This window comes from Tenebrio molitor, chromosome 9, assembly GCF_963966145.1.
Source record: "Tenebrio molitor chromosome 9, icTenMoli1.1, whole genome shotgun sequence".
Lineage (NCBI taxonomy): Eukaryota > Metazoa > Arthropoda > Insecta > Coleoptera > Tenebrionidae > Tenebrio > Tenebrio molitor.
Genome location: NC_091054.1, coordinates 6,839,793 through 6,867,323, shown reverse-complemented (window position 1 = coordinate 6,867,323; position 27,531 = coordinate 6,839,793). Strand labels below are relative to the sequence as shown.

Genomic DNA, 27,531 nt, shown 5'->3' with positions numbered 1-27,531 from the left:
GGCGGCAAAAACTTGCGCGGCCACTTAGTGGTGCATGACTGAATTCTCGGCGAAAAGCTGCCAAAAGATGGAACGCGCCCCGGGTTGGGCGACCATCACACCAGCAAAATGGTACTCTTTGCCACAGATGAACAGAGGGAAACAGTCAAAAGGGGTGCCAGTCCGGTTAGTATGGTTGATTGCTTAGGAATTTTCTTCTAACTAACTGAATTCTGGTGCACACTTTCATTTCGCAATAATAAATGATATTGTTTGTTCAAAATGCAACAGAATGTGCGGCACTAAAGCTACGAGGAATGCTCTTCTCATCATCTATACGCGATGCGTACCATGGACTCTGAAACGGTTTCTGCGTGCAACTATCTCCAAGACGACCGAATCTGTCTCTTTCTGGCGTAGTAGAGGCGACCAAGAATTCTCCAGCCGACCTCTTCTCTTATGCACATAATCGACCTTCCACTCGATATGGTAAATGTACCCAAGGCCAACGGGATTACTCACTATCACCACAACAATACCGCGAGTCCGTCGGCTCGTCGAGGGGAACCGTCTGACGACTCTGACGGGGGTGTGAGCGAGAGTGGAACCTTCGTCAAGAAAACGAAAATATGGGTTGGCGACATCCGTAACGTTGCACTTGGTCGCAAAACGACCCGATCGACCCGGATGCGGCTCGTAGAAACTACGCCTTCGGCCATAAGAGTACTTAATTATGATTGAAGATCGAGACCGGCGGTTTCCTCGTCTTCGAGGGGACGACGGGACACTCGGAACGTTCGTCTTCGCCCACGCTAGTTGCACTTCAAAACGTCTGACCCCTTTGACAAAATAAAAGGGTGACAATTTACATGTCCTTCCGACTAGAACCAACGGTTCCTTCGCTTCACAAATGGCACTTGGTTGTAGAACCTGTTGACGATTTCGGTACAGTCTTCTGCGCCAATCGTCTTTTGACGATCCATCAGGGGACAGTTGGAGGAACAACAAAAAAATTAACGCAGTTTCGATTCTAATTAGTTGTTATCGCTGACGTAAGTGTCTTACGACAACGAACGCTGCTGTAGCTCGTAAATTCTTGTAAATTTAAATTGTGGTCACGTTTCGAGTGATATGTCAATGCAACTGATTCGACGAATGCGCGAATAGGTTAACGATCGCCACCATCTCCATATTATCGAATAGAAGAGATCACACAGTAAATCCCAGGAAAGTGTAACTCGTGACAAAACGAAAAAGTATTCATCACAATGACGGAAACGATTGTTATCAGTACGACTTGTGTAAGTTACGTCGACTAATTAAATTTCGTAATCTTCCTGGAACGGAGGAAAAAAATTAAAATGAATCAGATAATTGTGAATTATTAAGGAATTTTGCACATCTCATATCGGACAAACTCGGGTGGAACAGTCGTGTTGAAAATCAGGTCGGTAAAGAAGATTGGAATTCATGACCGGCCACGACGATCAAAAACGGTTAAAGTTCGGATCAGTTTTAATTTTTTCCCATTACGGATAATTGAAACAAACTGTCTCGTTTGACGTAAAATCGTCCGGTTCTTGGAAAATATGAAAGTGATTTGAGAAAATTGGACTAAACACTTTGACCCATGTTCCGCCCACGAATGGTGTATTGACATCTCAATAAAGTATTCACTGTGCGTTTCTTTATTGCCACCGTAATTGCCACCACTTTTAAAATAACTGTAATTTGACAAACATCAAGCTGAATAATTGAAATTCTTGAATTTATTAGAAGCGCAGAAAAACGAGTTTTTAAAAACGAAAACAACTGGAAGTGGAGATCCGTTCCGACAAGTGAGATCAACAAAATGGTTACAACAAATGCCAACAATTTTATAACGATTCTGACAGATGTGAGACAGCTTTTGTTCCAAAGATGTTTGAACAATGGGTACTTCGTAAGCCTAAATTTTGGTTCTGATGGTCTACCTGTTGATTAAATAACACCTTAAGACGGAGTTTAACAAGTCGAAGCTGTGGCACACTTTGCAACATCAACAGACTCGAGATTTGATCTATCTGTTTATTTGTTTTTTCACGTTTCCGGATGTTTTCAAATACATATGTAGTTAATATGTACAACTTAAAACTCAATAATACGAATATTATGGGAAGGTGAGATGCCTCAAAGAAACAAATTGTAACGCGTGTTTAAAAAACTTGGTCAAGGGGCAGGATGATTTTTACTTCAAATTAATGATCTCATTTGCATTAAAATCATGATCGAAGTGAGGTTATGTATCTGAAGAAATATCACAGCGAATAGGCTAAAAGGACGAAAGATTCTTTTGAACGCACGTTACTAAACATCTTTTCTTCAGAAATTTCTAATTTTTCCTCGAATTATATTTGGAATTTAAATCAGTTCAAAAATGAAATTTTGTTGTTCAAACATTGTAGAGAATTATCTTACTCACTTATTATAAAAATCTTGCCATAAATATATTGTTGATATAAAAATCGTATCCGCTAAACCATTGAGGAATAAAAAACGGTCATTGCCTCCAAATAATCAGACGATTAAACCACTCCATAAAAAATGTGAATTGTATCGTATCTTCAAGTTGAAATGAGATAACTTCCTGAAAATGAGATATCTCACTTTGCGACAGGCCAAAGCAAGATTTTTTTTACATTTTTCCCAAAACAAGAGGGACGCAAATGTCTGGATAAAACTGGGCGGCAAATCGGGAAACATTTTCTTTTCTGGCGACCGATCGATTTCTGAAAATTACGACTTCTCCTCGACCCGACGAACAAAATGTCAGAAATAATCGGGTAAACTATTTCGAGGCTGCAATAAATTATTAAGCGTCGTCCTTGATCGGCATCGAATTTATTGTTTTTCTGTTTTTCGCCATTATCATCCAGCCGTTATCTTTTCCTCGATTCTCCAAATAATTCAGATGTTATCAGTTCCTTTGTTGTACGTTTAATATTGAACGGCGACTATTGCGATAATTAAGGTCGGAAAAACGAATCGCGCCGCCTCCACAGCCCGGAAATTTATGCGGCGATAATCCGACCGGCCCCTCGCCCCATAATTCACCACTCTTCGGACGCCGCCGCCGACTTCACAATCGCAACAATGCGTCGACGTTTTCGAGCGATTTGTCGGCGCGAATCGTTCGACGATCCGTTAAATTTCTCTCGTTAGCGTCGACGACAAATCGCCCCGTAAATTATCTCGAGTGGGTTTCCAATTAGCGGCGGGGGCGGCCGACCAGAGGGCGGTGTCTTCGCGTCCGGGACGTAGCGCTACCGACTGACGGATCGCGACGGAGCAAACAAATCCATAAAAATTAACAACCAGAGAGTGTCTGTCGGGTCGGGGGCGGTTCGGGAGGTCGAATCCGCTTTGTTTTTCTTTCGAAACGTTGCACACCTGTAAGAATCCGGCGCAACCGTTGTTCGTTTGCATTCCGATCGGCTTACGAATATTGTGCATTAATCACGTGACGCGGATAGGGGTAATGGCCGCCGTGAAAATGGCGACAAATCCGACTGTGAGGTCCTGACGTCAAAATCTGAACGCATCTCCAAAATCGATTCTTGAGAGTTTTCGAGAAAACGAATTCCACTTTTTAATTTATGAATAATGCAATACTCTATCTCGGATGGTTTAAATTTATGCTAAGCCATAAAGTACGATTTATTGCGTACCATAAATCGAAACAACATGCCTGATTTTTGTTGGTGCGTTTTTGCAAATGGCTGTCAAAGGGTGTCCGCGGGTATTTATGGTCGCGACGCGAAGAAGTACGAACAGATAAAGCAAAAAATGAAAAGTGGGATCGCCGTAACGGTTATGTTGGACAAAAATTTCGTAAATTATGTGGAGGTTGGGGATTGAATTTGTGTGCAGTGAAGCAGGCTCGCGTGGGAACGGGCCTGTCATTTTATCAAGAATTTTATACCGATTCTGCAAAAATTGCAAGGGGGACCGACTCTATTGAATCCATCATTACCAAATCTAGAAAATATGTTATTCGACCGGAACAAGTTAAAAATGACATTTATTAGACCCTTTTTTTGTAAGACAAATTCCCTCATGTTTTGTAATTTCGTAACACGTGCCTCGCAAGAATTTGTCAATGTTGTCAACATTACAGTGTTCGTTAATAAAGAATAAATTTTGAAATACAGAATTTATTGAAAATGTATAGCATTTTGTTGGATAACAGCAAATGTATTACATGCTCGTATTTGTAAACACATTTTTCAAAATACAGAAATTTCAACAAAGTTTTTTGAAAATGTAAACAAATTGTTTTCCTAACTGGAACATTTTTAGGGAAAAACAGTAGATTATGGATAAATAAAAAACAGATTTTTTTTAAAGCTGAATTTTTTCGCTGTTAACTGGTTAAAATAATTCCAAATTGATTTTTAAATTAAACAAAAAAGTACAACCTACAAAAAAATCTATATGTACTCCCTATATTTTTTGTTGTGACCATGAGAGTGATAAAATAAAATTTAGATACTACATATTTCAATAGTGCAAGGCATAAAAGTTGTCCTTTCTTTACCAGTTTTTCGTTTTGTTGCAGCGTTGACAAGCTGGTGCCCGGATTAAGGAGGTGCGTTCGGGCTATGAGTCGGCGAAGTGAGTGTCCGGACTACTGGATGTCCGGATTTAAGAGGTGGTACTGTATTTATTATATTCTATTCAGCTGGAAGTAAACTGAACCAGTGAACCTAAATTTCCTATGTGTTATGGATAAAATGTAAATACATATTAAAATGTATGAAGGTCCTGATCACAAAATCAAACCTCATGGGAAATAATGTAATTTTTTTGAGGCAAAAATAATTACTACACTTACAATTTCGCACAAAATAGCTATTTATTATACAAGTGTCTTATACGGCAAATAAGTCACGAAAGAAATGTTTAGCCACGAGAGCTTGCTCGAGTGGGCTAATTTTTCTTGAGTGACTTATTTGCTGTTAAGGCACGAGTGTAATACATAGTTTTATCTAACACCGAAAGATGTTAAAGAAGTCACATCCGAAGACGTGCTGCTGGGTTACTTCTTTAACGCCAAAAAAAGAGTTGTTCTAATTTTATGTACATACATATTACATTTTTTGATGTTGAAAAAACTGTTCAATTCTCTCTAAACTGTTTAATTTTATAAAAACAGTTTAATTATGGGTGCATAATTCCACTAGTGTTTTATAGACCTCATAATATGTATATGTATTCAAAATCGGCATTGTTATAACTTCATAATATACCGGTATTGGATAAAAAAATTGTGTTAGGTACATAATGTTACGAACGCTTGTGTTAAAACCCAAATTCCCGTTTGGCCTCATTAATGTGTCATTTTTCTCGGCGCAACTGCCACAGCATCCACTGCAATAATTGAATTAATTCGGTCACAATTTTTTCCTTGAAGAGCCCTTACGTACGAATAAAACACGTCCAAGGACGAATTCATTTGCCCAATTACCAGGGCATGGCATCGAAGCAGAGCCATTGATTTTTCGGTTATTGGATTATGTACGTCACCGGCACATGTACCACACCACCACATAGCAACTCATCCACCGGTTTCGGCGCAACAACAAACAACAACAAAAAATCTAATCCCCGATCCTGCTCCAGTATTAATAAAATCGCCACCGTATCCTGCGGCACAAACACAGTCCCGGACCTATTTATTATTTATTGAGGAACTCTGGGGCGTATCGCAGGAAGTTGCGGTTGTAAAGTCTCCCGCCTCATTATAATAATACCGAAAAAAAAAAGTTCACCGAACCTGAGGGTGGAGACCGGCGAAGACGAATCGATCGGCAAACGATCATGTGGAATCGGTAATTCGTGTTCGTGTGTGGAAACCGGTCGATTAAAAATTCATTACCCGCTCGCGACTAATTAGTCACTTTCGCGATTTATAATCGAGGCATGTCCGGGATGTCGCGGGAATAAAAAAAGAAAGATCCGGTCCCGGAACTTGGAAGGCGACTGTGAATTTCTCCGATGATCCGATCGACGAAAAATTCTGCATATCCTGGTTCGGACAAATCGAATTATTCTGCACGTGACAAAGTGGCCACTAACCCCCATTCGCCCTTCCGCTCGCCCTAATTTATTCAGAACCGGACTCCGGTCCGACGGGAAGTGGGATCAACTCGATTTTTAAACGGCACCGGCTACCTTGCCCTGCCTGCAGCTTTCTTTATTGTTTCCGATCGAATTCAATTAAATTATTGGGGAACTCATCCCGGTTTCCAAATAGCATTTAAAATTCTAAAACCGGACCACAATTTCCTTTGAGGGATCTCTTTTGACTCGCCCTCGTTTACCAATTTCCACAAAAGTTGTAAGGAGCGTTCAAAAAAAACTTGTGATCCAGTGCCCTGATGTTTGCTTTTGTTTTCGTTAACGTACGGCGCATTTGCTGTCAAACGTAACTTAAACAGTGGTGTGAATTATTTCTTTTGCAAAAAAAATCCAGTTCCTCAGTGCTGCACTGCATGATGGTTTTTACTTTAAATTAAACAACAAAATGATGATCAAAGTGAGGTTATGTATCTGCAGGGAAACATTTTTTGAATGCTCGTTATAACCTTGGAGGAAATTCGATTTTCTCTTTGTGCCGACTATCGATTGTAATATTACGAAGTACCCGCAAAAAAAAAACAATCATAATTATCGGATAAAACCCTTTAATTAATCTACATTTATTGGCACTTTTTTGTCAAAATCCACGTTATTAATGAGGCGAAAAGGGTGAGGCGTTTCGTTTAAATAATTCAAACTGTTCTCGGCGACAAACTTTCTTTTTTATTTTAAGTAAAATAAACGGAAACGTCAAATTACGAAACACGTAATGGTGTCAAAGTGTAAACATTCCACCGGTACAGAATGGTTTCAAATAACACAGTACTTAAAATATTACTCCAATTCCAGGTAAAAAATGTATCATTTCCATTAGAATCGTTAGCGTGAATCTATAAATTATTCAGACGTCGATGTTTGAACGTTTGACAGGTGGATGGCGTTTTATTAATCTCCAAAATGTAGGGGAGATTAATTACAGAAGTCATAAATTTGCGATTTGGCTTTTCTGACAATGTATTTTCGATTCCCGGTCATTCCGAAAGTGTACACATTTTCTCGGAACCAATTCCTTAATACCGTGTTCACGAGGAATCCCCTGAACTCATTATACAGTGCATACCAAGAAGATTGCGCAGTATGGGAAAGTTTATAGCAAAAATGTTGCTAGGCTAAAGACTAAAAATATGACCGTTATCACGTGACTCTCGTATATGAGTCTAATTTGATATTTTCAAAAAAGGAAATCAGCGATTGGGCCTTGTGTTTAACGTGACGAAAAATGATAGGAAAAAGTTCTAATCAAATTTTATGCTAATTTATATGTTTACAAAATTCGATAAAAAAATCACCCTCTTAATAAAAAAAATTAAAATCCCGAAACTGAATTTCAACTTGACCAGATAGAAAATATTTGAAAGGAAATCTCAGTATGAAACGTCTTCAACTCACAATAATTTTTATTCTAAGAACTACATATTTTGAACCTACTGTCTGAATGTTGCAAAGTTACAACTTTCAAACAATTTTTTTTTTTTCGAATTTTGTCATGAAAATTTGCACCTAGACATGAAATCTCATCATAACCAACTTCTTATTATAACTTTTTCGATATATCTAAAAGCAAACCCAATTATCCAAAAAAAAAAAATCAAATTCTACGCATAACGGAAGTCACGTGTCTACGACTACAGTAGTAAAATTTTCGCAAAATAAAAGTGTCTCCCATGGTGCGAAGTTCTTGGTAAACACTGTATACACAGTGATGTAAAAGACAAAGAAAAAAAAATTATGAAAAATCATAATATAACTATTTAACTGAACTAAATATGTACATACAGTGGTTCACTGTGTACAATTAATTCCATAAATAAAGAGCGATCAAATTAATTTGTATTCGAGTCATCCATGAATCCGAAATCGTATGTCGTTACTTGAACTCGACGCTCCATAAACACAGGTTAGATCTCGACATATCAATGGCAAAAGACATACGGATTCAAATCCATGGATGACTCGATTACAAATCACATAATTTGATCGCTCAATATAAAACAACAAATGCGACTAATTGTCATTACCGTTCCTAAAAGTACATATTTTGATCTCATATATACGCAGTGAATCATAAAAGATCACAATACAAGTAATCTTGGATATAAACGTCATCATACAATGTTGTAGTGATGCAACAGCTTGACTACTGGATGGCCCAAAGAATAATGTAATTTTTTAATTCTAAATTTTCAAAAATTGTTCCTTAGAAAACCCCTCATTTTGAATTTTTTCCACATTGTTTGACTTAAAGTACCAAAGTATGCGGAATTTTCACTTTTCAAAATTTCTACATAAATAAACATCAAAAAGACTTTTAATTCAAACTGAGCTACCATTGAAAAATTCCACAAATAAATGACCTTCAGTTAGTGACACTAACTTCCAACAAAAATTCAACGTCATTCATTAAATTGCGAAGCAGGAAAAAAAAGGAGAATTTTCTAATACATGTACTGTCGCGTGCAATAAATTTTGGTCGTCAATGTCATTTCAAAATGTGGTTAGATTGTCACAAATTTAAAAAAATTCCCTGCCTGATTATGCCCACGTCAACAAAGTGTCAAAAAATTGAGATAAAAAATGACAATTAATGTCAAACAACATGATGATAGGTTATGATATTTACGACTGTTTTACGATGGACCATTTTCGATTGTGTCAAAGAATGACCTTGACGACCAAAATTTATTGCTCGCGACTGTACATACATACTTTTTTCTGTTTCTATCTACATAATCATTAACAAAAAAAGCAACTGTCTCTAACGCCCAAGGGTCTTTAAAAATCACCACGAAGATTTTGATAAGATTGCCTATTTTGCCACTTTTGAAAAATCCGCAACAGTTTGCAAAGAGCGCGTAAGTTGGCACCACTTGGGTGTCGCATTTTCGGCCGTTCAATCCCCAACCTTGACGTCGACGGTCATCCGTGGACAACCTCCGATGGGAAACCGCCAAGGACCCAACTATCGATTGGACATTTGACGAGCCCGACGTCCCTAAGCTCCTTTCGGAGGTGGGAAAAGCGGATTTCCTGTCGAAAAATCGCTACCTGTCAACGATGTCGTGCCGCACACGATAATACCGTCCATGGTCGTCCTCCTTTCGGGTTCCGCACATGCAACAAGGTCCCGAACTAATCAGCAAAACCGAGAGAACAACACCGCCACACCGTCCACATACTAATAAGGGGATTAACAATTAAAAGTCGGCCGATGGAGTCGCGAGGACAACGCCGACGACGGAGACGATGTCGACGGGTTCACGTTACGCGACAGATGAATAGGGACTGAGCCGGCTACGTCACGACTTCCGGCTTACGAGGGCGTCTATGTCTGCCCTCTTCGATTTCCGATATACTACACCCACATTCTGAACATATGGCTTATCATGGAGATCCGCCGGTGTCAGATCGGGGCGACGCGGGGCACGCGCCATCGATTTTTTTTCGGGGACCGGTCGCGGCCGCCTCTGTCGATCATCCCGCAATTAAAACAGCTGACGATCCGGGGGTGGCCTTTAAATTTTAAACTCCCGAAGGGTCATTACGCAACGGCTCCGCGGAACGTGGAGTATGGGAATGGGCGGGGTCACGACCAAGATGCGACGTGCACCTTTCCTCCATCAAAACAAACACTCACATACCGTGACTTTGTAGTTAATTTTCCTATTGGGTGCAGTGGAGCTATCCATACGAACGGCCATAGTAAAATTTATCACAGATCAGTTGACGGATCGCGCAGGGGTGTGTCTTTCATTCGTTGGGAGCAGTGTCATGGCACACTACGATGGTCATCTCGCGGCACTCTGTCTGTATCCCGGGGGGGCGCCCCCGGTATCGGGATCGTCGGAGTCCTGGGCGCAGAACACCGGACCGGCACCGCCGTCAGCCGTAACTACGCCGCCACACACGCACTCTTGTGTTACGCCCGTTACGCCGCCACTCCCCTCGCTGGCGCTGCGCTACGCGGACACCATCTTGGTTGACGGTCGTTCGTTTCGCCGAAAGTCCGCGAGAGCGGCTCTGCCTCCTCGGCACCGTACGTTGGCGCCGCGCCGCGCCGCGATTAGGCATGCACCGGAGGCGGGGGACGGAGGACCGGGGAGCGATTCGACGATGCGACCGCCGCCCGGGGGCGACACGTTTCGGACGCGCGCGTCCGGGTACCCCAAGAGGGATACTAAACCCAAGGAACGAGCCCCTTTCGAAAATCGTTAAAACGTCATGAATACGGAGTGACACGTTCAAATTGCAAATAGAAATTTTCATTTCGATGATTTTGTTCGAGTCGTTTTGAAAAAATTATCCCCCAAAAATACATCCATTTTAGTTTTAATAATTAAATTTGTAATAAAACTGCTTTTCATCACGTTTTTGTTTCCAGTTTTACACGAAATTACGGCAACTTTTTGTTTATTAATAACTACCACGATATTTTAGGCCAATCAGTCGTTTTTTGTTCGTTTTAATGCTGTATACATCTGGTTTTACTCGTAAATAAACTGTTGCCTTTTTGAGCTACGTACAGTTAGGGACACGGAATTTCGGGCATCATTTTTCTGTCGCTTCAAAAAATTGCGACGTAAATCACTCTTTATTGTCAACGTGAGATTCAAAAGTAAAATTACTTATAAAAAATATTCCAATGTGTCAAAATACATAATAGGTAAATTCACTTAAAGTTGAGGTACAATTAGTAGAAGGAAAACGAGGTGAATTAACTTATGAAGAAAAGATAAGAGTACATTTTTGGAGAAATTTTCAGAAAATTCAGTTGCTAACTCAAGATTTCACACTAGCACGTACAGAAATATTATTCTTTGAAATGTGAGGTGGGATAAATAAATTAAGAATCATAAATATGAAAGAAATTTAAGGGAAAGCATCAGGACAAGATCAGATATGAGCAGACATGATAAAAGAAGGAGAGAAACGAAAAGACGCATGAGATAAAAACAGAAGATGCAAAGCTAGAACAAGTTAAGAACTTTAAATGTCTAGACTCGATAAGATCGCAGGATGGATGACTTGATGACAAAATACAAGAAAGGACAGGAGCAGCGAGGAAACTTTTCAATACGATAAAAAAATCTATTTTTGGCAAAAAGGGAAATACGAAAAGAAATAAAAATCGAAATAGTCAAGGAAGTGGCCACTCCAATCCTGATATATGGTTTAGAAACATGGACACTTAACACAAAAAACAGAAAAGTAGAATACAAAGCATAGACATGAGGTCCGTTAGAAAAATAGAAGAAAAAACCAGGGAAGACAGAATAAGGAACTCCACTTTTAGAGAAAACTTGAAAAAAAAATCAACCCTGCAAACTGTCGAAGAAAGACATTAGAGCTGTTTCGGACACATAAACAGACACAAAAATGACGGATTCTTGAGGCAAGGACTTTCCAGAGAAGGAATGAGGACCCATAAGAACGTGGACCGAAGAAATTAAATCGGCAATGGAAAACGAGGGGGTAGCTGGGAAGAAGTGAAACGAAAAACGCAAGATAGAAAAGAATGGAAGAGATTTGGAGGAAAAAAACACTCAATAGCTCAACTCCCACATGCTTTACACCGGAAAAGGTAGAAAGGCATCAGGAGTAAGTTAGTAAAAAAAAATAATTCTTCTCACGTGAGGAATGGGTTGTTTACATTTTGCGAAAGCAAATAAAGTCCTTGAAATTACACTCTTCATTGAAAAATAAATATACAGTGCTTTGCAAAAAAAATTACACCATACGGGAAAACTTTTTATGTATTGATTTAGTAAAAATTTATGACAATCGTGGCTACTTATCTAAGATTAAAAATATGACTGATAAAAGTTATCACGTGACTTTAAAAAAATCCGAAAATGTGGTGTTGGAAAAATAATAGGAAAAAGTTGGTTCCAATGAAATTGTATGCCTGTGTAAATTTTCAAAACAAAATTCGATTAACAAAATAATTCACTATTTTAACAAAAAAATCAAAATTTAAAACTGAATTTCAACTTGATGGAGCAATTCCTGATTATTTTTATTCTAAGAACTATTTTGAACCAATTTTGGAAATTTTGGAAGTATTTGGTGCATTTTTTTTGGAATTTTGTTTTGAAAATTTACACGTAGGCATAAAATCTCATTAGGACTTTTTCTTGTAACTTTTTTCCCTATATTTTATCATGAACCCCATTTTCAGAATTTCTTAAAATGTCAAATATGAGGTAGAAGTCACGTGATAACTCTTGTCAGTGTATAAGGCGATTTCTTAACTTTTAAAGCAAGGGGCAAATTCCAGGTAAAATTGGCCAACTCACGGTTGGACGGGCATGACTGCAACCTTAATCCGGTTAACAATCAAAACAAGTCCTGGTCCCCCATTCTGGGAAAAATCTTATAATTTTCTCATGGTTTTTTGACAGCAAAACACAAACTTTTAACTTTCCTAAAATTGTTTTTTGGACATCTCGCGGCTAAGCTTGTGAAAATTTGTGTAGTGGTTCACAATTGAAGGAATTTTTCGAGTTTATCCTCCGATTTCACCCAGACACTTAAAGACTAGGCAATTTAAAGGTTAGGTCATTTTGTTCGTCATTTTTGGATCACGAAAATTATTAGTTGAGAACTGTGGCGTTTTTGTATGTGAAAGTAGTCTCTAAACAACTCAAGAAGACCAAACAATGTAAACAACATTCTGATGATGACAAACCGTTAATAAATATGTATAATGACTACATAGTTTAATCACGTACTAACTACATTGGTCAATTAAATTATAGTACCCTGTTACTATTATAAATAAACTAATTTTGCAATTAAAACATCGACGAACACTAATACGAGTATGTACAAAAAAAAAAAAAACCCTGTAATCTACAACAAAAAACTTCCCAAAACCAAATAATTTCCTGATTCCACGTCAAATCCGAATCTGATACAAAAGTGTTGGCGACGTCATTGAAATTGTGTTCGTAAAACTGAAATTGCAATAAAAATGTGTCTTCGACAATATCTCGACCGACTGTCAGCAATCAATCAACATTGCACCACGTATCACGATCCATTTCGATTCGTATTTGTTTTTCGTAATCGTCACTATGGTACCTACTTGGCGATGAAATCTCACGCTGAATCGCACAGGTGTCTGGTGATGGGTCCCAAATCGACCTGGTGCACCGTACATTGTCACTTGTCAACAGTTCAACTGAAAACTAGAAACTGATCTGCTGTGGCAAAAATGAGCCTCGAAGCGGGTACCAACCCCCAAGCAGGCGTACTTAGTACCCATCATACTTATTTTTATTACCCTTTGCTCATTGTAAGATATCTTTCGGTTTGTCTCTTTATTCGCGCTTGCCGACGAAATCCTGTTTTGTTGCTAATACCACGGACCGGTGGTCGGTCTTGCAATTAGGGTTTATTATTCTTGGAAAAATCGTCCGTACAAACGAAATCTACCGCTGACCGGTACTTCTTTTCGCACTTTTCAGGTGGCCAACATTAACAGCTAACTTGCATTTTTTATATTCTTAAAAAACGTTCTACCAAAGCAAGATTGCTTTTACAATTTTTTGAGTGATCTAAGATCAACCTGTTCCTCTGTAGTGTACCGCACAAAATTTATTTTTGGAAAAAGTGGAAGTAAATTTTGATTTAAAAGCGTTAAAAATTTAGACAAAAGCTAAAGCCTGCTTGCTCGTTCCAAATCCTATGATTTATGGCTCTGCCCAACAAAATTTGGAATTTCTAGGGTATTATAGACCTTCTTTAAATTCTATCGCTGTCAGTGGAAATATGTTTTGTGACCCCTTCTTATAAAGCAGAATGTACCAACAGCCAATAATAAAATAAGAAAATGTACATTACATATTTTAATTGTCAATCAGTTACTCTCTCAAGAAACTCCAAAAAATGTTAAAAGATTGCCTGCTAAATATGGAAAGCACTTTTTTGAGAGCGTCAAAATTGCGAATATGATTTAGAATTTTCCGAGATTACGTTTGACGTTTTAAATTAGTCCAATTTGTTGGTATCATCGTCAGGTGCTTTTGACAATTTATCCCGTGTAGCTATTTCTGTCGCCAGACTGTCAAAAAAGTTCCGATTGTCGACGAAAGCGAAGAAAGTCGACCTTGAGACGATTTTCCGTGTCAAGATCAAAGCAAAAACCGGCCGGTGTGTCGAAGATAGACGAAACATGCGCTCGGTAAACGTATTTGCGTCGATAATAATCGCACCATTGTATGTTTGGGTGTATTTGGCCAGAAAATAGAAGCGCACGCCTCCACAAAAAGAGCTCGCAACACATTCACCGGATTGTTTGTGTACGAAGCAGGTGAATATCCCCGGAGTACGGTGGCGTTTGTGTGGAATTTTTTTTTTAACGCCACACCCTTGTTGGACACGGTGAGATTTACGGGTCGAGTGTAACGAGTGTGACAAAAGTGGTACTCACCCAAAAAAGATAAAGAAAATCTTGTGGAAAATCTGCAACAAAGACAAGAATTTAATCAGTTGACATGATCGGCGGAGGAAATGGCTGATTAGCAAACGACTTTGGTCGCTTTAATCGATTTCTGGCAATTTCCACATTTCATTAAAAAATCATTAGGGATCTGGCTTGGCGAGACGATACACATTTTTAAATAGATCTAAATAAATAAACAGACCTAACGTCGTTGCTTTGGAATGGCACACTTCTACTCCTAGTCTCTGTATATTGTTCATTCTATTATAAAACAATGCATCACTCCGGTCCCGACTTGTTCCAATTTGTTTGTTTTTCAAACAACTGTTACTCAAAAGCGTTGACTTCCTTTAAAACGTTTATTACCTTCGAGTCTACGTTTCTCACCTTTGGACGAAAATTATGGACTCGTAAAGAACGTGACATTTATTTTTCATTTTACTGTTCTGTCCAGGGCTGCCACAGTCTCAAATAAATTAATGGAACCTCGTTAATTATAAAACAGTACAAGATAGGCAGAAGAAAGAGCAAAGTAAATAAAGAGATAAAAAAAAAACTGGTGGAGCAGTGACTTTCGTTTCCATCAACGTACGTCGTAGCTGTCAAATCATAGATGTCAACAAGAAATGGTACGTATTATTTCTTTTACAAGCCGGAGTATTCTTTATAACTTGTCAACGAGAGTTTTCTTGGTTGTTTACGATAAAATTATGATCGCAGCACAGATTTTTTGAACGCTCGTTACATATGCATCTCAAAATCTACACTCGTAGAGTGGGCGTTTATGTTGTAACAGAAGCTACATGAATCGATATAATTATGTATGGAATTTTTGTTCGCAATTCAAACCAGATCAATAACAATAAAACATCTAGAACTTGAATGTGGAAGCCTGAAAGAGGAGAAGGAAACAAAAGGGAGATGCAATAACCACATAATGGATAAAAATGTGTGAAGTGTCGTAAGTCAAAGGCAATGCCAAGAGTACAGGAAGAATAAGGCAGACGGCTAATGGAATAAATAAAGAAAATAACAAAATCACTAAACGAACATAAAATGGAATTGTGTGGCCGAAAAGACGAAACAAATTTCCATCTTTGGGGCAATTCCAAAAATTCTCCGTCCATCTATTCTTGAATTTCAAGATCGCTCCAACAATTACCATAATCGTTTTACCAACGGCCACCGGACCATCCGCAGAAGCGCAATAAATTTATTTTATCTTTACGACTGCCATATAACGCGTTTTTCCATTTCTGCCCCGAAAGTGGTCACCTCTGGCTCTCAGAAATTTGACAATAAAAATAATTCCACTGCTGGAGCGGAGAGCAATGCGTAAATCTGCTGCAGCTGTCTTCAAAAGAAACCATAAATTTATAATAAAACCACGGTCTTTGGTGGTCGCGTTAGATGCACAAAAATTTAACCGCAAAGACATCGATGTAAATTTAGGTTGATGAAAAAATAATATCGGCGGCACGTTCCATTTTGTAATTCAATATTAATTTGACGACTTACACTAATTACTTTGTTGTCTTGTTTCGTTCCAGCGTGTTAAAAACGCAAGCCAATTTTTCGTCCATTCTGTTTTTAACTTATTATATAATGTTGATTTTATCCATTTGTAGTTGGAATGTTCGTTATTTTGATTTATGTTTAATTACACTTAATGTGTAATGTGTACATTTACGACGAACGCGCTGTAGGCGGATTTTTTCAAATATAAAGAATTCCAATTTGTAACGCCTTACCCGTTGGTTTTAATGATCGATTGGATTTTTTTTTACCGGTGGAAAAAAATCCGGGGACGCCACTGTCTATTCAAAACCATTTAAAAATGTATCAGTTTAATTGACCTACCGCATCGTTTAAAAAATTGGCACCGGCCGCACGCCGTCTCCCTCGGGAGCCGTCTCATGACACGTGCAAATTCGCCGCTCCCGAAAAAAACTCCGGTAATCCGGCAACCGACGAGGACCAGAGCTGCAGGCAGCACCGCCCAAAGACAACAATCATCGACGACCGAAAGCGAAAAAGCGACAAATTTCGGAATATCTGGCGCGCCGGTCGCCGCCGTCGTCTTCGGTGGGGCCCGCACTGGGTCCTCGTCTTCCATCTCCGTCTGGTCTGGTATTCGTGTCCACCGCTAGGCGAGAGATGCGCGCGGGTCGTCGAACCCGCGACTTATCCCGGTCCCCGTCATTCAGAGAAAGTCTGAATGAAAGCGGGGACGGGGCCTGACACCGGCCCCCTCGGGGCCTCGACCCCGCCGCACCGGGACGGAGAACCGCCGTCTGAGGAAGCATCCGGCGGAAGCGCGGACGCAGCCCCCGATCAATACCGGCAGGCGTGACCGACTTTCTTTGGGAATTATCGGGGCCCGGGGGTGGCGAAGACGGGACGACGAAACGTCAATCGGCGAAAGGGAAACGCGCGACTTGGCGGCCGGGTCGGCCCCACGTGCAGGCGGGTCGCGAGCGTGCCAACTGCACACAAAAAATCAAAAGGGAATCGCAAAGCACAAGGCCGAACGAGAGAAGATCGATCGGGAGTGAAAAAGACAACGGAATTTACGGCTTTTTGGGTTAATTACGAAAGTTTTTAACACAGTTCGAAATGCAACTTTGCAAATGTGATTCAAAGAAAAAAAGGAAAAATCAACATTCCGATGTGTTCATTATTTTCTAATGAATAAAATATTTTGAAAATCAACTTGCTTGGTTTTAGGTTCATTTGGAAGCAGAAATAAATCTTATAAATTTTAAATATGCATTTATATTTGAAATAGCTATTTATGCAACGAGTTGCAAAATGAGCGTCTTTTTTGCACGAGACATGACAATTGAACCGTCGTCTGCAAAAAATAGCCATTTTGCTACGTGTTTCATACAAGATTTTTTCTAATTTAGTTACGAAAAGCACACATTCTGATTAAAATCCTGTTTAAATGTGCTATTTCAATAATTTTCCAGGATAATGCTGCTAATATTACTAATGTCACTTTTTAACACTAGTGATAATATAATGTCACTTTTTTTCACTAGTTATTAACTTATTAAATGAAGCACGTTTGCCAACTAAAATGACATATCACAATGGTTGCTTTTCGTCTATAGTTGAACAAGAAATCAGCACAAATTATTGTGAAATTAGATATTTAATATCACTTAGTGATAAAATAAAGTAAAAGATAAGTACGTAATATTATAAGTGAGAGAAATGCAAAATTATATCTGTGGCGGTCGTGAAAAAGTAGGTAAGTCAAATAATTTCAAAAATGAGTTAACGATGTTTACACCTTAATAATAAATCATGGAATTAAATCATTCAGATTTTCACAGTTTAAAATTTACTTATATTGAAAGCAAGTACAGGTAGAAAGAAGTTTATATTTAATCACAGGATTTTAGGAATGATGTGGAATTTGGAATCGTTGCCCTGAAAAATTAACATTTTCGACTTACCTACTTTTTCACGACCGCCACAGATATGTGAGTGAAGATTTTGAATCACGAGAGCGTCAGCACGAGCGATACATATCTCACGAGCTTATAATGGCATTTCGCTCACGTGTGATATATATTTATCTTACAGTAGCAATTCTTGCGCCTAAATTATTTGTGCCGTCAGAACATGTCGCGAAACGGGCAATAAATACCTAGATACGATAAACATGCACTGCATTACTGACGGTATCATCTAGTAACCACACTCCTAGTATAGATAATGAAAACTCACTAGTGAGTAAAACTTCATTTTAGTCACTCCAAACGGTTGTATAATGTATGGCAAAGCCGCTACTGCAAGATATTATGAAATTATGACATTCTGCAAAATGAAACCATTAACATTCACCAATGAGAGTGATCACTGATCACCCTGATACTCTTTTGGGTTTTGCCTAAAGTGATAACAACTGTTTTTTCAATTTAGTGCCAACCTTTTTGTTACAGTTTGAATGTTGATTTGTCAATGACTTTATACTTTTTGAAGATTAATGGAAAATAGAATTGGAAATAATACTATAATATGTACTAAATATGTAATAGCTTATTATCTTTCCGATTTAGAGTAGGCTGTGATTTTATTATGAAGTTGGAAGCATGCAATATTTAAAGGCAGCACAGCAGTGACATTGACACCACAGTACACGTGTTCATTCTGATCGTGTCAGAAAACTATTGACAACTGTCAGCGCTAAAAAGTCTACCAAAGACAAAATATGTAAACCACAGCCTACTCTAATTCTGAATTTATTTGAAGGCACGGTATTTGGAAACGTTTAATTGTGACAAAAAATATTTAGATTATTTAAAAATCAAATGATATTATTTGATAAATACATAGGTATTAAAATAACTCACAATAATAAAGAACCAACACTATGGATAAAAATAAAAATTAATTTTTTGAAAAAAAAAAAATACCAAAAAGAATTATAGTTTTCACACTACTTTCTAAGGTTTTTTTTTTAAATTTCAGTACTATCTTCACACCAAAAGATGATCTACAAAACGAATTCTATTCTTGAACGGGGAAAACAAAAAAACAGTAAAATCATAATTTTCAAATAAAATTTTGAAACTCACCTCCGGATAACTGAAAACCAAGAACATCGAACACGTTATTTTGGTCAACCACTTTCTTAGATTGATTTACAACAATCGACAAATTCGAAAGTAACGTGCAAAAGATATTTTCTGGCAGCACCTTGAGATCACTTCGACCGTGCGCTTTGCATTTTCCTCCGTAGGCGAAACTGGCCGAAAAACGAATTTCCTTTTGACCCGTCGTGGCACGTGTGCAAGGATCAGCGCACGCGAAAAAATTATTGGTAGATACCGCAGGCCAAGACCGGTCCTTGGCACTAGACCACGTAGTCAGTTTACTTTGAGGCCGGCGATGGATGCTCCACACTAAATTAAAAACGTTCCGGCATCACCCTTATTTACTTTTCGCCGATAAACCAACTACAATGACGGCGAGAAAAAATATAAATAGAACGCCATTCGGAACACGCATTTTCACTCTCGACTCCGAATTATGAGCCCCTCGATTATCCCGGATGGAATCCGTGTTTCCTTCGTCTCGTCGAAAATTCCATTTGGCCCTTTCGCCAATCCCGGCCGGTTGATTTGTATTTATTTGGCGCGATGGGTGCCTTGGGTGCCCCTTTCGTGAGGCGTTCCGCGCTCGGATGGCGTCTCTCGACCATCAAAATGCAAATGCTCGGTGAAATTGTTGCGGACTTTTTTTCTCCTCTCCGACCGGTCCTCCATAATACATCAAACGCTAGCGCCGGAAGGGCTCCGCTTTCTCGCAGACGCTCTAGCTGCCGGTGGAGGCGGCGAGGGCGCTTCCGACCTCTACGTGTGGATGTGAGCGTCAATTTGTCTTATCGTGGAGTTTTATCGGTTTTTAAAATGGAAATGTTGCGGCGGATGATGGGGGCGCGCCCTTTACCCTACTCGCTTTTCCGGGGCATACTCTCTCTGTGCACGGCCACCACATAATACCTCGGAGGATACGTCGAATGAGAGTTCATTTTCGGTGATAAATGGTGGCGCATGAAAAAATTAATCGAGCAGATTCGCAGCGAATTTGAATAACACTTCTCGATTGATCCGACCCCTACGCAATGGACTATCTATGATAATGTACGTGAAATATGCGTATGCCGGAGTCATTAGCAGGGAAATTTATTTCGTTCATGAATGCACAAATATTCACCACGGTGAAACACGAACAAAACAGATTTTCAAACGTTTGTCTCCCAATCATTCTTTTTTCACATTTTCACCACAAATCGCTCCACTACTAGCGCCCCCTAATGACGCGTAGAGCCCGCAACGGCTCAATTTCTTGACCTTAACAGCTACGTACCAAATTTCACATATTTGTGGCACTTTACATAAACCAAAACATTTAAAATTTTCCGCTTGAATTATATTAACGAATTTCTGACGTGAATGTCAAATTCCACGTCATATTTGTCCACTATCGATCTCACAATCGATTGTTTAAATGAAAGTTTTCTGTGTTTTGTTTACTTACTTAAAAATAACAAAACCTGGAAGTTCTACTTTGGAAAATGACAAATTCGAGTCAAATTTTCGAAAATTAGGAGCCACTTCCCGTGGCACAATTTTTGTCAAAGTTGAGTTATGCCAAACAACAATTCACAATTTAAACAATGATTACAATTTTTCGGTGCACAACTATGTTCCTCACCATTCCAAAAATTATCAAAAATTTTGTAGCGTTACAATTTTTGCAGTGCAATTTCCAAGCGCCCGCCATTTTGTTTTCGCTTGCAATTTATTAATTTGCAAACAAACTGATAACTCGGACGCCAAGAATTCACGAGATAACCTCTCCATGTTATGCAACGTTATTTTTTGTTACGATCAAAATAAATAAATAATGGAACGTCCAAAGAAAAATAATGAATTTACAGTAATAAACAAAATTATTATCAAATATTACATAAAACAAACTAATTTCCGGCGAAATAGTTAATCCGTTATTATTCACTGTAAAAAAATAACCTTCAATGTAAATGCAATCAGATTTGAAAGAGAAATAAATAAATATGTAAATAAATAAAAATATGCTAAAGTGCTACTTGTCTACTGGGTACATCTATATCTGCTGTAAGTATAAATTCGAATTACCTTGAAACCTCAGTACGTAGTGTCTCTTGAAAATCATCTCTTCTTTTGCTCGATTCAACGTTGCTATAAACACTACAACAAATGTCAAAAATGACAATTTCAGCACAAGCACAGACGGAAGTCTAGTCTGCTACGAGTACAGGTGTCTCAAAAACAGCTAGTATTATACCATCGGAAATTTGTCACCTCCAAAATCACTTAATAAGCAAAATAAGTTAACTTGAAACTCTTATTGACACTTTGATATTTCCAATTTTCCTAATTTATTATTACAAAATATGAAAATCAAATGGATTGTAACAATGTAACAAAAACACCTACTGGGCATTTGTATTACCAATTTATTAACAAAATCGTCTGAACAATATAAGCTGACATCTATAAAAATGAATCCCAAAAATGTTTATCCAATCAATTGTTTCTCCTACACCAAACACATTTTTCCCTAAAGCTGACGCGCGTTTCGACAGCGAAGCTCTCATCAGAGCGACGAAACTTTGCCATTGAAACGCACGTCAGCTTTTTTGCTGAAGCTGACGCGCGTTTCGCCAGCAAAGTTATTAATCGTCACTCTCATGACCGCTTCGCTGTCCAAACGCGCGCCAAATTTAAAAGAAATACGTTTACTGTAAGAGAAACAATCAAGTGGTCCATCAAAATTCCTTTCAGTCAATTTGATGCCTTTTATTTTTATTAATCGGGAGGATTTTATCACACTCTTTCAGACGAGCAGATGAATGAACTCTCTCAAAACTATGAATACAAATTTTAAAAAATTGAAGAAACTAATCTCTCGGATGTGAAGGCTAAAATCTTCTAAATTCCTCTGAAAAAAAAAAGATAAATTCTCAATCTGGTCCCGATCCCACACATGCTCGATTGACGATTAAACGGAGATGGAAGTAACGTAACGTCAACTCTGTTGTAACTTCCGCGGTATGAGGTCGCGCATTATCTTGTCAAAAAGGAATTTATTTAATTCCGTGAACAACAGAATTTAAATCGGAAACAAAAACCTTCAAATGTTAAAAATAAAAAATCAAGGATTTAATCACCATCCATGCTAATTCTATTTTTCACAGCAAGCGCCATTTTTTGCTATATGTATCTATGTACGATTTAGATTAGTACATGTTTACTTGAAAAATAAAACAAATATAAAAAACCGAGGAGACAAAAAATTATGACTCGGGCGTGATTCCATTAAAATTGCTTTATTTATTGGAAGCATAAATCATTCTCTACCCCCATCAAGACCAAATAAAAACGGGAATGCAGAAGGGTTGAAAAATATCCCTTCTCGTCCCGTCATGTGTCCAGACAAGTGACAAACAACGAATTTTTAGATTAGATAAGTGTCGGTCGCCACATACCTTGAGGACACAAACAGGATATTGCACATACCTCAACGCTGATTACTCGGGAATTTTATTAATTTATGGTTCGATTAGCCGTCATGATTTTATGGTGGAAGAATCGCGAAAATCTGGCACGTTATCACACCGAATTCACCACAAATTAACATGAATCACGGGCGCGACGATAACATTTTCGTCGACATTCCGTCACAGGGGCGGCTCGTGCCAGATCGATGAAAATCCGACTGTTGCAGAAAATCCTGGACGGACCAAGAGGAAAAGTCGGCACGGGACCAATAACAAGTTTTTTCATTTGCTGTCGGCTTTTTACGTTCCCGCACATTAATTTAATAGCTCGCCTGTTGATGGATAAGTCACATATGGTGTTACCTCCGTCGTGTGTTTATGTTGCGACCCCGAAGGGGGCGAGCGCGACACGTGGTGGAGTAGTAGGGGTGTCTGGGCCAGTCTAGACGAGAGGCACAGGGCGCTAACCCTCACGCGCGCACGCCGTACTATCTGTCTGCCCCCAAGATCCGGAGAGGGATGGAAAAAATCCGGACAAGAAAAAACACCGACGACCCATCGCTGAGGGCGTTGCACCCCCGACCGGTGATAATGAGCCGAGCCGAATTTTCACCGACACCTCGGACGAAAAAACCAACGGATTACCCCGTCTGGCCGACGGTGGAAAATCTCCCGGTGGAATTGCGCCGTGGAAATTGCATTTTCTTAAGATGCACCGTCTGGTTTTTAACGCATGCGGTTTGCCGCCGAAAATCGATATGGCGCACGGTGCAATAAGATAAATCAGAGAGCAGTCTAGCCGACCTGACGGAAATTCGACCCGGACCGCTAGAACAATGCGGAAACCGAAGGGGCAGTCGAATTGCCCGCCCCCGGTTGAAATTTTCAAAGCGGCGGAACAATTGGCTGTGATTTGCATCCAACTCTGTCGCATGCACCGGACGGAAAAGCGGTTTTTCACAGCGTGGGTTGCCGAGTTGGAGGAAATCGAATCATTTTCCACTTGCAAACCTCTACTCGCTGTTTTTCACTAATCATTTTATTTCGTTAAGGTGAGCTTGAAATGCAAGTTTTCTCCGAAATATAAATCACAGCAAAAATATTTGGTGCGGTAGTTGTGTATAAAACCTATAATGATAAAAAATGATAAGAGATAAATATTACATAAGCAACAAGATAAATTGAAAAAAAAAAATAGTCATTCATCCAACCTGTTTGTATTCTTCTTTTTTAGTGGCAAGTGGACACACGCGAACGCAGCATTTATTTCTTATTGCTCAATTCACTTTCAATACAACATGGGAAATCATTTATTAAAAGTATAGTATTGTATTGGATTAAATAAATTAATTTGTTGCATTACTTCCAGTCAGTTTTTCTGGTGAATTTTGTTTGTTTTTCTTGTTGTGATCTCAAAACATATCTTGATGGATCAGATCTGACAATGTTCTGGCGAAAGAAAGAAAAACGATAATACCAAAAACGGCAGTCGACCAAGCAATAAAATAAATGGATATTTACTGCATTAGCTAAAGACAAAACTGGTCAGTTTTGGCGTTGTTGTAGTCAAATATCCTTAATTACTCATTTAATGGGAAAATATATTAGTGTCGGAGCAATTTCTATTAGCGATCTAATCGCTCACATAACGGTTACCATAATTTGCTTATAAAGCGCAGCAAGAACATTCGCATGCACTGCTGAAACTATCTGTGCTGCCGCATCATAATGAGGCAATAAATTTATTCGATAAATTAGAAATTACCGAGATAAAAACGAAGAAACATGAGTAGTTATCGCAATTAATAAAAATGAGATTGTTGAAAACGAATGATTCCCTCTTTCAAACTGGTTAAAATAGTGGTAGAGCTAGATGCAATAATGGTAAATTAATAGTTATTAACGCTAATTCTGGTTCCGCTTGTCCCCTATCCTGGTTGTAATTGCTTATTGATGCGAGATAATTCAAAGGAAAGAAAGTGACCACTGCGAAGTCCAGATCTGAAGCACCTGGAAGGCATCTTTTGAACTCCTGAGACATGTCAATTTTGGAAAAGTGTTTAACTCGATGTGTTCAACCTCTAATTACTAAATTAAAATAGATAATATGTAACCGATAAGAGAGCTTTTTTTAGAATGTTAATGTCCTTATCAATTAATTATCACGCCGGAGCAGGAAAACAGTTTTCCTATCATTTCCACTCGAGTAAAATATAAATACATACATATAAACTTGTAAATTAACATATTTCGAGTAAAGGTGTATAGTTTGACGAAATTTGAAAAAGCCAAAAAGTAGAACAAATAACTTGCACAGTGGAATAGAAAGAGTTCTGGATATCGAAGGAAAAAGTCCCATTTACACGCAAGAATTCAACGTCGAATGGCCAACTTTAATGAAACTGTTAAAAAGTTCCTAGGTGTGGAAGGAAACCCAATGGAAACGCCACATCCCACCCTTAATCTGATTTACCGGCGAAAAACGTGCCGCAGGGCTGATTTACGATAACACTGGACATTTTACGTTTCGGAGTCGCCGAATCGAACCCCCGGAAGGCAAAAAACCGCAAAATACGACCACCGGAGACGAAATTAATTCCGGGAAATAATCGCCGTCATGACGACCCTTATCAGTCTGGTCTGCAACTGCATTCCTGTAGCCCGCGATAATGACTTCCGCCAGGCTCATCCTAGATGGCGACAGAGCCTCAATCACCACTGATATCAGCTCTAGGTCGGCCAACCGTCGATGGCCATCGTATTGTTCTTATCTTGCACCAATTGTAAATATTTACGAGCGAACAATCACATTTACACAATTAGCGACAGCTGGAATTTTTTTCGTGAATGAACTATCATCATCACCACTATTATTATTATTATATTGTACAGGCGATGTCGCGGCATTCAGGCCGGATTGAACTAAGTGTAAATAAATTTATCTCAAAATCCACGTCCTTCTCATTATTATTAATTATTATTAGCGCAACGTTAAATACCGTGAAGCGTCACCGGTGACAGTCGCTTTTCGCATGTACAGGGTGTCCGCGACAATACTATCGCCCTGATCTCATTATACAACAGCTGTTCACTGTAATTGACACTATCAATTCATGAAATCAGTCATGAATTAGTTGTGCAGTACGGCGTGGGCACAAAACACGAGATTGTTTTCCCATTCGGCGGTAATAGACACTTTGCACTATTGTCAAGTCGGGTTTTTAACAGAATTTGCATTCGACGTTTCTTCCTATGGTGACCGCAATGCATTTATAGCTCGTTCAATACGACATCCAATAAAAACAGCTTCCACTTTGTAAAGGTACACAAACAATGAGACACAATAACGGGAAACGTGATAATTTCTATAGATTTAGATACATGCATCACTAAAAACAAATGCCGCGAAGGTTTCAAAAAAAGTGACAATATCACTAATATCAGATATTCAGCAAATGAAGAACAACATTTTTGGACTGACTGTGAGATGCTAAGTGGGTCTAAATGAAGCCTGATATTCTTTAGATTAGATTGATATAAAAGCAAACAGAATTTGCGACAATATTGGTTTAACTCGGTCTAAATGGTTAAACAAAGTTCTCCAAGAAATGAATTAAGTACTACATTAATCCGTCATATTTTAGTTGCGATAATAAAAACAATTCTTTGGCCTTTGCAAATTGCATTTTGAATGTCCCTAACCTCCTATCCAGAAAAATAATCAGTAAACGCACGATTTCAACTGAAAAAGAGATATAGGTCTTAGGTTATGTTCTTCTAACAAAACTGTATCTTTCAACTCCACAAAAGTAAGATGGTAAGATATTTATAATATTACTCATTTCAAATTGAAGAAATTCTATACCATGTATCAAGCAGTCATCTCACAAGTGAGATAGAAATCAGTCTCTTCCATTGTTGTGTTTGTCTCACCCACTATCATCCCAATACATATCTATTTCTAGCAAAAACCTGTTATACTTTAATTTTCCCTAGAGCAGAACACATCTTGACTTCGAAATACGACAAATAAGGGTTACTACAAGGTTTTACTACAACTCAACTCACAAATGAGATAGAGACAGTTGCTGTAATGAGTAGAACCATTTTGTCTACTGAAATTATGGTGTAAATTTTCATTGGAGTGCAAATCGTAAAGATTTATTTTATTTTCACAATATCTAAAAATAAATTCTTCACCCTTGGCTGCAACCTTCAAAGAATTAGAATTGAATGGACAGTACTAATAATAATTAATAATTTAATTTAAATGTTTAAAAAAGGCACAATTTTAATTTAAAAAAATTCGTAGATATTAATTAACACATTTAATTCTACTTATGTGACTGCCAGTCATCTCACAAGTGAGATAGAAACCGCGTCTTTCTCATCAAACTACTACTCACTCTCATCAACTACTGGCATATTTTAAACTACACTACTACACACATCTTCGTCTCGAAGTGAGACAATTGAATGCAACTAAAATTTATCTCACAAGTGAAGTAGAGATGTAGAGATATGAATTTTGTAATATTCTATCTCTATCGCCGATCTAAAGCGTCTGAACTTGCACAAAATAGAACAAACAATTAATTTCAGCCATTTTTAAGATAAACCATTTATAGCAGTGTGATATCGAAAAATTAAACTCATCTCACAAGTGAGATAGAACCTCAAATGTGCTACTATAGCCATTTTTGCAACGACCAGTTGACACCAAATATTTGCAAAAATTCTGTCACTACCAGACTAGAATTCGTTTCACAATTAACATAGAAACTCAATTCTTGTGCCATCGTATTTAAAACAATAAATTGAAATTTTTCGGAAAATTCCCTCAAAATGAAGGGTTTTGCTCATGTAATGT

At 38.5% G+C, this 27,531-nt stretch overlaps 1 protein-coding gene across 9 annotated transcripts in view; it reads right to left on the bottom strand.

Annotated features, from left to right (window-relative positions):
• Positions 1-27,531, bottom strand: part of shep (alan shepard) — a 49,874-nt gene that overhangs the window by 15,082 nt on the left and 7,261 nt on the right. For 3 of the 9 annotated variants that reach the window (XM_069058785.1, XM_069058788.1, XM_069058790.1), the window contains exons 1-2: positions 21,277-21,328; positions 14,591-14,622 (exon numbers count right to left, since the gene is read on the bottom strand). The exons of 1 other annotated variant lie outside the window; for it this stretch is intronic. In XM_069058785.1, the coding sequence (XP_068914886.1) occupies positions 14,591-14,622; positions 21,277-21,313 (69 nt within the window). In that variant the 5' untranslated portion in view covers positions 21,314-21,328. Of the gene's footprint in view, positions 1-9,204; positions 9,227-9,797; positions 10,145-14,590; positions 14,623-21,276; positions 21,329-27,067; positions 27,102-27,531 lie in introns of those variants that run through there. 5 more of the 9 variants (XM_069058789.1, XM_069058793.1, XM_069058792.1 and 2 more) reach the window with 5 other exon arrangements.